Genomic DNA, 12118 nt, shown 5'->3' with positions numbered 1-12118 from the left:
GGGTCCAGTCGGCGTCTCCTCAGGTCTCAGCGTGTCCATTGGAGCCCACGGGGTCCCGTCCACAGGCCCAGCGGGAGGGAGGGAGCAGGGGGTACTTGGGGCGGGACGTTCTGGCCCACAGCGGGGTCCAGGCCACCCCCCTGAAACACCATCAGGGGAGCACCGTGGGGCTCTGCTCTGTGTCCGCGATCCTAGACCTCGAAGATGCCAAGCTCTGCCTCTCCCCCGCCCATCAGTGAGCGCCTCCATTCAGCTGCCCAGCCGCTCAGGCACCCGCCTCAAAGCCGCCACGCCGGCCGGCCGGGTGGCTCAGTGGTTGAGCGTTGACCTAGGAACCAGGGGGTCAGGCACACGCCCGGGTTGTGGGCTGGATCCCAGTCAGGGGCGTGCAGGAGGCAGCCGATCAGTGATTCTCTCTCATCACTGATGCTTCTAACTCTCTCTCCCTCTCCTTCCTCTCTGAAATCAATAAAAACATTTTTTTAAAAAACTGCTAAGGCACGATCGGAGGCACAGCCCGCGGGCCTGCTGCTCCTCAGGACGCAACCCCCGCGACTCAGCAAACAGCGGAAAGGAAAAGCCCAAAAGCGCCGACAGAAAAACGCTGCCGAGACCCGGCCGCGACGCTCCAGCCCGCGTGTCCTCTCGGGTGCTGATGGTTCGTGTCCTCCATTGAGGCCCACGGACGGCTGGTCACACCCTCATCGGCGGTGCACGGCACAGCACCCGGAACGGAGACGGTGATGTTGCCATAACTACGCCCGTGCCCGCGGGACTGGAAACATCAAAGTCTCCGGTTGTCTGACCGCGATGCCGGGCACCGGACACTAACGCAGAATAACACGGAGAGAGAAAGACACCTCAGCACATCTAACCCTGCTCTGCCCAGAGGCAGGGGAGGAGTCAGGAGGGCGAACCGTGGGGGTCGGTGAGCCCAGGAAGGGAGGCCCGCCTCGCCCCACGGCTGCGCGTCCGACCTACGCTCCTGCCGGCAGGAGGGAGGCCCAGCCTGATGCTGGGGCCAGACCCCAGGAAGAGGAGGGAAGGGGCAGGGCCCCCCTCCCCCGACCCCCACGCGGCCTCCCGCTCCCCGCCGCGCCTCGCGCCCACGGACACCCTCACAGCGCTGGGCCCCGACCCTGGACCCGTTTGAATTTTAAAACTTGAGAAGAACGGTCTTCCCGAGTTGTCTTAAGTGTTTCCAGATTTAAATAACGGGTTGTCTGGGTCTGAGAGGCCTGTGGGCTCCGAGCCCTCTTCTCCCAACGCCCCTGCCCCGCGGCTCCAGGGCCGACCGTTCCGCTGCCTGGCAGGCAGACTGCTGCTGCCAGGAGGTGCCAGCCCAGCCCAGCCCCGGCCGGGGGCTTCTGGGAGCTCCAGGCGTCCCTGAGCGGAGCGCAGACCCTGCCAGGGGTGGGCAGCCCGGCCGCGCGCCCCCCCCCCCCCCGCCCCCGACAGGCTGGTCGCTCAGGGGCTCCTCCCTGGTCCACGCTGGCGGCCGGCCGCCTCACACGTGTGGTTTTACCGCGCTCTGTGTTTTAGCCGCGGGAAATCACTGCCTGCCGGGCCGTCCTCCTGTCCCAGGGCAGCCTGCGGTCTGACCGTCCAAAGGGAAATGTGATAGGGGCCGCTGGCCGGCCCGCGCGGCGGATGGAGTTACAAATTGTGCCCAGCGTTTGAACTCTCGTGGAACAAGCAGAAAGCATCCATTTTCCAAACCGCTCTCGGCGGCCATTCCTGGCGTGGGGCGTGGACACCGCCACCTTTTAAAGGCACCAGCACCTCTGCCGCGGGCGGGAGTTCTCGAACCAGCGGCCCCGCGTGACGGGCGCTCAGTCCAGGTTCCCGGCGGCCGTGGCTGATCACGCAGGCGGGGACCCAGGCCCACACGCCCGTCGCCCCCAGGTCCAGGCCTGTGGTCAGCTGGGGTGGAGCCGGGGGCCCCGCCCCTGCCGCGGCCCGCCTCCAGATGTGCTGACTCAGCGCCGGCCGTGCACTGCGGCGAGAAGCCTGGACAGCCCTCCCGGCCGATTCTGCTGAAACATGCAAAACACCGGGCGGCTTCCCTCAAAACTGCTCACGCCGCCGGGTGCTGCTGTGTCCTGTCACTCACTCGGCGTGGTCAGGACACGTGACAGGAGGCCGCGGGCTCGGCTGGTTTTCCCGTGCACCATCCTCTCCCGGGGCCACAGGGAAGCCCACGGCGGAGGCCACGGCAGAGCCCGCCTCCTGTCCTTCGCTTTATTTATTTAATCTATTTTTATTGACTTCAGAGAGGAAAGGAGAGGGAGAGAGAAACATCAATGTTGAGAGAGAATCACCGATCGGCTGCCTCCTGCACGCCCCACACTGGGGATCGAGCCCACAACCCGGGCCTGTGCCCTGACCAGGAATCGAACCGTGACCTTCTGGTTCAGAGGTCGATGCTCAGCCACTGAGCCCCGCCCGCCAGGCCCGTCCTTCACTTTAAACCGGCGCCTGGCTGACTAAATCCAACGCCCCTCCCTGCAGAAATCTAAGCACGCAGCATTGCATCATCCGGCTCCATGCCTCAGGCTCCCTGCAAACAGGACGGAGGGCTCACGGCCCCCCGCCTCCCCTCGGGGCCGCCCGGACGAGCCCCTCACGCCGTGCGGTGGTCGGAGTGAGGACGCGGCCGGCCCTCACGGCTCCTGGTCGGGCGAGGCTGGACCCTGGACACTTTGTGGTTTGTTTTTCTTTTTGGACACTTCGTTTTTAACGTTTGAAAATTAAATCCTCAAAACGCAAGCCCCGTCATTATTCCACTGGGATCCATGACACAAACCTCAAAGCCGTCCTCGTGACCACCTGAGAGCGGGGAACGCGGTGGCCTCAGAGCGCCAAGGAGACCCCGGCCCGCCCCCGCCCCCGCCCCCGGGGTGCCTGCTGGGCTCACGGCCTGTGAGCGGCTCCTGGGCCACGTGGGCATCTGTCCTGAACGCCTTCCCCTGCGCGTTCTGGGCCCCCTCCCCCTTCTCCCCCCGCACCCCAGCCCGTGCACGCATGCCCGTAGCCTCGGGCCCTGACGGTTTTGGATTCTCAACTCTGGCTGAGCCCTTCCCGTTGGCTCCGGGCCTCCCTGGCCTCCCGTCCATGGCCGTTCCCGAGGCTCCCATCCCAGTGACAGCAGCTGGTCCCAGCCACTCTCCCTCCCCGGCTGCTGATGGGCCGCCACGCGGCACCTAATCTTTCTCTGGTCTTAAAACCCACCTCCTGCCCTGGCCGACGTGGGCCAGCGGTGAGCGAGCACGGACCCAGTCCAAAGGGCTCTGTCTCAAGAGTCATGGAAGTCACTCTTCTCCCCACTGATCTGAAAACATCCCCAGGCTAACACCTCGAGCCCCTCCCCTGACAACGCAGCGGCGGTGGAACTGAAGGCACGGCGTGGCAGTCACGTGGGACCGCCTCACGTGGGACCGACCGGCGCTGCGAGGCGTGCGTGACGGCTTACCTTTGCAGTTGCCCCGGTACGCGATCTCCAACTGCGGGTCCTTGCACTTGGCGCGCTGGAACTCGCAGCGGGACAGGAAGGTCCTCCCGTCGGACGCACAGACCGGCTTCTGGGGGGAGCCCCCGCAGTCCAGGCTGCAGTCCTTGTCTTTGTCTTGATCGACCCGTAAAAACTGCGGGAGGAAGAGAGAAGCCAGGTCGGCCTGAAGGAACGCTTTCAGCCCGGCCGGCGGGGCCAGTGGCTGAGCATCGACCTGTGAACCAGGAGGTCACGGTGCGATTCCCGGTCGGGGCGCAGGCCCGGGTTGTGGGCTCCATCCCCAGTGGGGGGCGTGCAGGAGGCAGCCGGTCCGTGATTCTCCCTCATCATGGATGTTTCTCTCTGTCTCCCTCTCCCTTCCTCTCCAACATCAATAAATATGTATACATTTTTTAAAGAAATGTTCTCGGCAGAGCGGCAGAGAGCAGATGGCGGGCCGCGGCCGGGCACACAGGGAGACCGGCACATTCTTGGCCGTCGCCTGCTTTCCAAGGTCTCGGAAACCCACCATCCTCTCCGCCTGCGTTTGGCACTGAATCGCCGGAGGCTGAGCGGCGTGTGAAGCTGTCCCGTGTGCATGGAGGCGAGTGCACCCTTTACCTCAGCCCCAGCGGCGGGGCTTGCCTTGGGGTCTGTGAATCCGTTGCCCGTTACTCCCCACTCATCCCGCTCTGCCCTCATCCGGGAGGTGAGAAGACAGTGAGGGAATCGGGAGGTGGGCCCCCCGCGGCCTGAGCCCCGTGTGCATCTCGCCTGAACTAGGTCCTATCCTATCTAACAAAAGGCTAATATGCAAATCAACCGAATGGCAGAACGACGGTCGCTAGACGCGCACTGGCCACCAGGGGGCAGACGCTCAGTGCAGGAGCTGCCCCTGGTGGTCAGTGTGCCAGGAGCCGGGCCCACGGCGAGCGAGCGCAGCAGCGGTGGCGGGAGCCTCTCCCGCCCCTGTGGCTAAGGATGTCCGCCTGCCGGCTTCGGCCCGCTCCCTGCACCCCGGGGGCTCCCGGATTGTGAGAGGGCGCAGGCTAGTCTGAGGGACCCCTAGTTCCCGAACCAGCGCCCAGGTGGAGCGGTTCCTGTGGAGGCCTGATGGCTTTTGGGCTGGCCCATGTCCCCCACGGTCCCTGCCAGGGCCCCCCATACTCCCAGCCCCGAGGACACCCCAGGTTCCCCGTCCTCGCCCGGCTCCTCCTTGTCCCCTCGGATCTAACAGTGCCCCCCAGAGGCCTGGGCCCGCCGCCAGCTCCCACACAGCACTTCCTGGCCAACAGATGGTGCTCCCGCCCACCCGACCCCCCGACCTCTGCACGTGCTCCCACTGCAGGCCCAGTCCTCCCTCCCCCAACCCCCACTCCCGCCCCCCGCCAGGAGGGACGCAAATGTGCAGGCGGCCTCAGGAGCGCCGGGGGGTGAGGATCCCCTACCGCACCCTAGAAGCCCCCACGCCCCTCGCAGCCGGGGCGAGACGTGACCTCACAACACAGCTGCCCCGCCGTGCAGGGGAGAGAGAGGGAGAGAGAGACAGACAGACAGACAGAGAGAGGGAGAGAGAGAAGGGGGGAGAAAGAGACACAGAGAGACAGAGAGAGGGAGGGAGAGACAGAGACAGAGAGAGACAGAGAGAGAGACAGAGAGAGAGGGGGAGGGAGAGAGAGACACTGAACAGAGTGAACGTGTCACAGGCCGGCTGCACGCAGGAGCCGGTCTTCTACTTCGCTGAGCAGGTGGGATAACCAGGCCCGCCTCCGCCTCCGTCTCCGCCTCCGTCTCCGTCTCTGTCTCTGGGGAGGTCTGGGCACTTCCTGCCCCACCCCCACCCCCCAGGAAGCGCAGTGACTTGGGGTGAGACGCCCTGATTGTCATTTTCTCGAAACAGCGCGCGGCGGCCTCGACACCTTTCAATGCAAAACACAAAACACGAAGACCCACATCCGGGCGTTTGGCATCTGACCGTGACTCTTGGTTTAAAGGCGCAGGACCGACGGCGGGACTATTCTCTGTCAGAATAGGAGGCGCACACCCTACGCCCACGTCTCTCCTTGTTCATAGCACTTCAATCCCAAGGGAGACGGGCGCGGAGGAGAGGGGCCCTAAGCGAGACTCGAGGGAGGGGAGTCCGTCCCGCTCTAAAGATCTGCTCTTCTTTGGAAGGACTTGGTGGCAGGTTTGCAAACTTGTTGAGGCGAAAGGCACTTGGCCAAATTCAGAACAAAATCGGCTGGACCTACAGCAACAGGATTTTAAAACAACCCCCAGCTGCAGGGCCGCCCTCTCTGTGCCCACACACACCTCCCTCTGTCCACACAGGTGCAGGGGGCCCACGTGCAGGGGGCCCAGGTGGGCAGGGGACCAGGTGCAGGGACCCAGGTGCAGGGGACCAGGTGCAGGGGACCCAGGTGCAGGGACCCAGGTGGGCAGGGGACCAGGTGCAGGGACCCAGGTGCAGGGACCCAGGTGGGCAGGGGACCAGGTGCAGGGGACCCAGGTGCAGGGACCCAGATGGGCAGGGACCCAGGTGCAGGGGACCCAGGTGGGCAGGGGACCAGGTGCAGGGACCCAGGTGCAGGGGACCCAGGTGCAGGAGGCCCAGGTGGGCAGGGACCCAGGTGCAGGGACCCAGGTGCAGGGGGTCCAGGTGGGTAGGGGACCAGGTGCAGGGACCCAGGTGCAGGGGACCCAGGTGGGCAGGGACCCAGGTGCAGGGGAACCACGTGCAGAGGGCCCAGGTGCAATGGAACATCCTGGAGGCAGTGAGAACCCTGCTCTCACTCCACTGTGGGGTGCACGCTCACTGACTGGGGCGAGCACAGAGGGCCCTGGAGAAAAGAGGGGGCCCAAAGGAGACGCTCAGCTCCCCCCTCATGTCCTCCAAACACCGACACTGGAGGGAAGCCAGCCTCCCTTGCCCTGTGACAGAGGCAACCAAGGTCCTGGGCTCGCGGCCTGGGCACGTGCAGAGCTGGCCCTTCTGGCGGAACCTGGCAGAGCCCAAGGGCAGGTGGGAGCAGCTCACAGGGCACCGAGGAAGAGACAGAGGTTCCTGGAGGACCCCAAGCCCAGCTGCCTCACGCGACCGCTGAGAGACGAGGCTCCTGGAAGTCACCAGCTCGTCTGCGATGCAGCTGGAACCCCAGCACCTGGGACCCGGTCCTGCCCCCACTCCGCCCGCACGGCCAGCTGGGTGGGGAACCCCGGGCAGAAGCTCCAGGACCCCCACGGAGCACTTCGGGGAGGAAGCCTGGGAGGTGGCATGGGAGAGGGGCTGGGGGTCAGGCCTCAGCGCCCTCTGTTCCACGTCCCCAGCTCCACTCGGGCTTCGACTCCTGCTGGCTCCTTCCGGCTCCGTCTGCAGTACAACGGCCTCCCTGTCCCCTGGGGTGACGCAGGACACAGAGGCTTCACCTCCCTGACAGAGTGTGATGGGAGGAGACGAGATGGCAAGGCCTGTGGCCCCTGGGCAGCCATCACCCGGAGCCGCAGGCGCAATCTCCGAGATGCACTCCCCGCCGCGGGCGCCTGGCCTCTGTCACCGACACCTCCCCCGGGCGTCTGCGCCCTCCCAGGTGACAGGCAGAGCCCGCTGCCCCGTCTGCGAGTCTCCCCACGGGTGTCCCGGGGCCGAGGCCGGGGCCGAGGCCGGCTGGGCCGCCTGTGATTGTTCTGAGGCGCTTCCCCCAGGCCCTGGGGGCCCGGCACACACAGCTCTAGACCCGCCCGGCCCAGCAGCCACCACGGCCGGGCGCGGAGTTCACGCTTACATTCAGTCCCGTTCAGGGAGAGCGAACCTCCGCTGCCGCGTCCCACGGCTGCGTCTCGGCGCTCGGGGGCACCTGTGTGGAGCCCAGGCAGGCGGGGCGCCTCGGTCTCCCGGGCTCTGCCATCTAGAAGCTGGAATTCGGGGGGAACCCCCTAAACTAGCTCCCTACACCCGTTTTAAAGGCACCGCCGCACAGGAACCAGCGACAGCCCAGCCACGGCTGCAGGACTGAGAAAACAACGCTGAGCAAAGGCCATCTCCCCAAACGCCTGGACACTCTCACCTTTGGTTACAGAGAAGAGAAACCCTCCCGTTACAGGGGGAAGGACACCCGGGCCTCTGCAAGGGAGAGGGGGATGGTGAGGGGCCCCCAGGAATGGCGGGCTGCGGGGTCCACAGTCCAGAGAGAAGCAGTGGGTGAGGGGCCAGAGGCATCGGGGGACAGGAGAGGAGACGCCTGAGCCCGCCGCCCAGGGCAGAGCCACCCCACAGAGCTGAGCAGCGAGGGGCGCACAGGCGGGGCGTGCGGGGCCCTCGCCGTAAGCCACGCAGCCCCCGAGGGTGCACAGACCCGCCCGCCCATCGTCACGGGAGCTTCTCCAAACCACAGCGTCACCAAACACTCCCCGTGTCCCCGCGAACCACGGACAGCGTGCCACGCCGTGCCGGTTCACGCCGCTCCTCCGGCGGAGCTCAGGGCGCCGGGCACGCCCTCCGTGGTCGAGAGGAGGTGCTGCTGCGAGGCGCCAGCAACGGGCACCTTCTCAGAGGAGAGGCCGACCCGGACCCGCCTCCAGCCCACGGGCCAGCGGACTCGCCGTCCCAGGCCATCGGTCAGTGTCAGAGAGAGAATCCCAGAGAGAGTCACACGGGCTCATGGGCCCCTCAGGGCACCCGCAGCCCTCGGGGAGCCCCGGGCCAGGAAGGACGGTGGGGAGCAGGGTGGTGCAGCCCGTCCCTGACCCGAGACACCCCCGGTCCACGCGTCACGTGGAGAAACAGACGAGCCTGGGCGAGTCCGCGTGGCGGGCACGGGTCCTGCGTGGCCTTAAACACCTGGCCAGTGGCACCAGGATTCGGGGAGCCTGGGGCCAGTGCCTGGATCCTGGCTGAGCCGACTCCCCAATTCCCGGAGAGCCCCTGGGGCGAGGGGGGCGAACCAACGTCCTGCTTGTCCCGGGGTCCCCGTCCCACTCAGGGGGGGCTCTGGGATCCAGCCGGCTGCTCTGGTCCTGGGGTTCCCGGCCCAGAAGCCCAGGTGAGTCCTAAGCAGACCAAGACACTGCCATTCCCGGGGCTCACGGCGCCCCGTCTCCCTGACCGCGATGGAGGACCAGAGGCCACGTCCAGGTCTTCACTCGAGGGCAGTGGGCTCTGACCTGGGAGAGCCGCAGGAAGTGCAGAGAAATGGCAGCGCAGCATGGAGTCCTGAGAAACAGCCGCGGGGAGTGCAAGGCAGGTCACTAACGCTCGCCCCGCGGGCCCAGCTTCCCGGCTCCACACCCCGCCCCCCGCACCCCGCACGTGAGAATAAACTCACTGGGAATTGGGGGGACCACTCCTGAGGACTCGGTGCATCCACCTCACAAACCCGCCAGGATTCAGCCCAGACCACGCGGCCGGGGATGGGAACGCGGAAACACTTCCACTCGGGCGGTTCCCGGCGTCAGAATATTCCAGACTCAGGGAGTCCACGGCTGCTGACACGCAAAAGTCACAGCTGCCGCACAGAATCAGCGTACGTGTTGTGAGCAGCAACTCATTAGGGGTTCATGTCAAAAACCCCTGAACAGCAAGAACCAGTGGACACAGCGACCACAGGCGGGGAGACCCCAGAAAAGAGCCCAGGGGACAGGCAGCCAAACCGATTCCCACCTGTCACCCCACCTGTCAGTCACCCCACCTGTCACTCACCCCACCTGTCAGTCACCCACCTGTCAGTCACCCCACCTGTCACCCCACCTGTCAGTCACCCACCTGTCAGTCACCCACCTGTCACCCCACCTGTCAGTCACCCACCTGTCAGTCACCCCACCTGTCAGTCACCCACCTGTCAGTCACCCCACCTGTCACCACACCTGTCAGTCACCCCACCTGTCAGTCACCCCACCTGTCAGTCACCCACCTGTCAGTCACCCACCTATCAGTCACCCCACCTGTCAGTCACCCCACCTGTCCGTCACCCCACCTGTCACCCCACCTGTCAGTCACCCACCTGTCAGTCACCCACCTGTCAGTCACCCCACCTGTCACCCCACCTGTCAGTCACCCCATCTGTCAGTCACCCCATCTGTCAGTCACCCCACCTGTCACCCCACCTGCCAGTCACCCACCTGTCAGTCACCTCACCTGTCACCCCATCTGTCAGTCACCCCACCTGTCACCCCACCTGTCAGTCACCCCACCTGTCAGTCACCCCACCTGTCAGTCACCCCACCTGTCAGTCACCCACCTGTCAGTCACCCCACCTGTCAGTCACCCCACCTGTCAGTCACCCCACCTGTCACCCACAGGAAGGAGGGCATCAGAGCTCACACACTGCTCTGGGGGAAATCATACCCACATGACCAACTCTCGTCTAAAGCTAATTCTCACCGACCAGTATCTACTACGTCCCCAAACATTTGGCACTAACATGCCAAGCTAACACGCGTGTAAATGGTGGTGCTGTGAGGGACCTCTCGTCACGACAGTGTCCCCAGCGATGGCTCCGTCTTCATGTTCTGCGTCTCATTTCTACGGGAGCTTCCCTGCGGCTCCGGGAACGCGTCCCCTTTGCAGCTTGCACGTCACTTGGGAAACGCCGGCCTCCGACCCTGCGCACAGCCGCCCGACGTCCTGCCCGCGGTGAGAGGATGACGCGGCCGGAATGGTTTCCTGGGAGCTTTACACCAAGAAAGACCTTCCATGAGGTCCCCCTCCCACAGCGTAGCCTTTCTTTTTTAATGTATTTTTATTGATTTCAGAGAGAAGGGGAGGGGAGGAGAGAGAACGATCAATGATGAGAGAGAATCGTTGATCGTGCCTCCTGCACGCCCGACACTTGTATGTGTGTGTGTGTGTGTGTGTGTGTGTGTGTGTGTGTGTGTGAGCCCAGCCTGCCCGGGGGCCCGGAAGTCCTGGCTGCTGTCAGGGATCCCACAGGGGACAGAAGACAGCCGGGTCAGAGCCGGGAAGGACACGGCTTCCACACACACGTGTGTTCCCGGCGACACTCAGAATGAGACATGAGGATTTCCCCTTCGGCCCTGAAGTGCCGGTAACACACAAAGGTGACTGAGACCCCAGAAGCGGCCGCTCTGCGGGGGGTCCGTGCCCGCGGGACCAGGCCCGGCTCCACTATTTGCAGGAGGGACGGCACCTAACATCTCATCTGGCGAAGCCTCACCGCACCATTACCGCGGGATCGGGACCCGCAGCGAACCGTGACTCAGGGTCCAGCGATGCGCGTCATCACGAGCGGGTCACCTGCCGCCCACGCCCGGGCCAGGGGGCGCCCCTGCCCGCCTGCGAGCCAAGCACTGGCTCCGGGTCCAAGGGAGCACGTGGAAAACCTTCCCAACGTGACCGTGTGCAGAGGTCACAGCGGTGACTACAAAATCCCACGGGCACAGCAGAAACGTATGCACACCAAGCCTCTCCCATGCGCTGTTTCCTCCTGAATATTGATGGGCCTGCAGGGACCCCGCTTTATTTTTTTAATATGTTTTTCTTGATTTCAGAGAGGAAGGGAGAGGGAGAGAGAGAGAGAGAGAAACATCCATGATGAGAGAGAATCACGGATCGGCTGCCTCCTGCACGTCCCCCACTGGGAATCGAGCCCACAACCCAGGCCTGTGCCCTGACCGGGAATCAAACCGTGACCTCCTGGTTCATAGGTCGACGCTCAGCCACTGAGCCACGCCGGCCGAGCAGAACCGGCTTTAAAAGGGCTCCATCGGTGGGTCCTGACCGGTTCAGAGGGAGGCCAGCGCGGCGGCTCCAATGGGTGCTGGCTGCCCACCCCGAGACATTCGACCGACCAGACCCAGGTCACCGAGAAACGCCACTTTTGAGAAACAGAATGTGTTTAAAATCGGGTATTTTCCATGAGCAGATGCAGCTTAGAGATGTGCCGTGTCTGGTGTAGTCTGTCCGGCCCGCGGCCCGCGGTGACACTGCCCCGGGCCGGTGGGACGCCGTCCTGGCCGCGCCCACCCGTCCCGGGGACACGCGGTAATTTTATCTGGGGCTGGCGAGCGGCCGTCAGGCGTCTGGTCACGTCACACACGACGGGCTCGGACTCCGCTCTCTGGGTTCTATGCTCTCATTCGCCTTTAACACGCGATTGCCCGACACCTGCTCCGGGGCTGGGTGAGGGCCCAGCACGGCGGGGGGAGCCCTGGGCGTCACAGCCCACGCGCTCGGTCCTGAACCCCTGACGGCCGTGCCGGGCGGAGGTGGGACACCACCACCGAGCATCTGGCTCCCGCTTCCCGCACCACACGCAGAGGGCGTGTTAAGGAACACGGGAAACGGGCGGAACACTCATGAGAGGCATTCCTGCCGAGCCAGCCCCTTGCTGATAATCCCTCAGGGTCCTGCTCCCTCCCGTCTCGCCCTCCACGGCGGAAATAATTCACTGGAAATGGCGCTGGACCGCAGCCTCGGGGGATCTGGGCCGCGAGGCAGTGACAGCTCATCACCGTGGGAGGAACGCTCCGGGCGGCCCCGGCGGCTATCAGCGGAGATTGCAAACTCAGGGACACAGCCTGAGGCCACCCCAGCCTGACCCCAGGGCCCCGCCTGGCGGAGTCGGGAGCCAGGCTCCTGGCGACGCCGGCCGACACCCCGCAGGGCTCCCCCCG

General features: G+C 65.0%; 1 protein-coding gene across 2 annotated transcripts in view; it reads right to left on the bottom strand.

The window, feature by feature from the left end:
* The window catches only part of SMOC2 (SPARC related modular calcium binding 2), a 76787-nt gene that overhangs the window by 46772 nt on the left and 17897 nt on the right, over positions 1-12118 (bottom strand). For both annotated transcript variants that reach the window (XM_054722501.1, XM_054722502.1), the window contains exon 2: positions 3473-3644. In XM_054722501.1, the coding sequence (XP_054578476.1) occupies positions 3473-3644 (172 nt within the window). The remainder of the gene's footprint in view (positions 1-3472; positions 3645-12118) is intronic.

This window comes from Eptesicus fuscus, chromosome 10, assembly GCF_027574615.1.
Source record: "Eptesicus fuscus isolate TK198812 chromosome 10, DD_ASM_mEF_20220401, whole genome shotgun sequence".
Lineage (NCBI taxonomy): Eukaryota > Metazoa > Chordata > Mammalia > Chiroptera > Vespertilionidae > Eptesicus > Eptesicus fuscus.
Note: the sequence above shows the minus strand (reverse complement) of the source record. Positions and strands in the feature narration are given on the sequence as shown.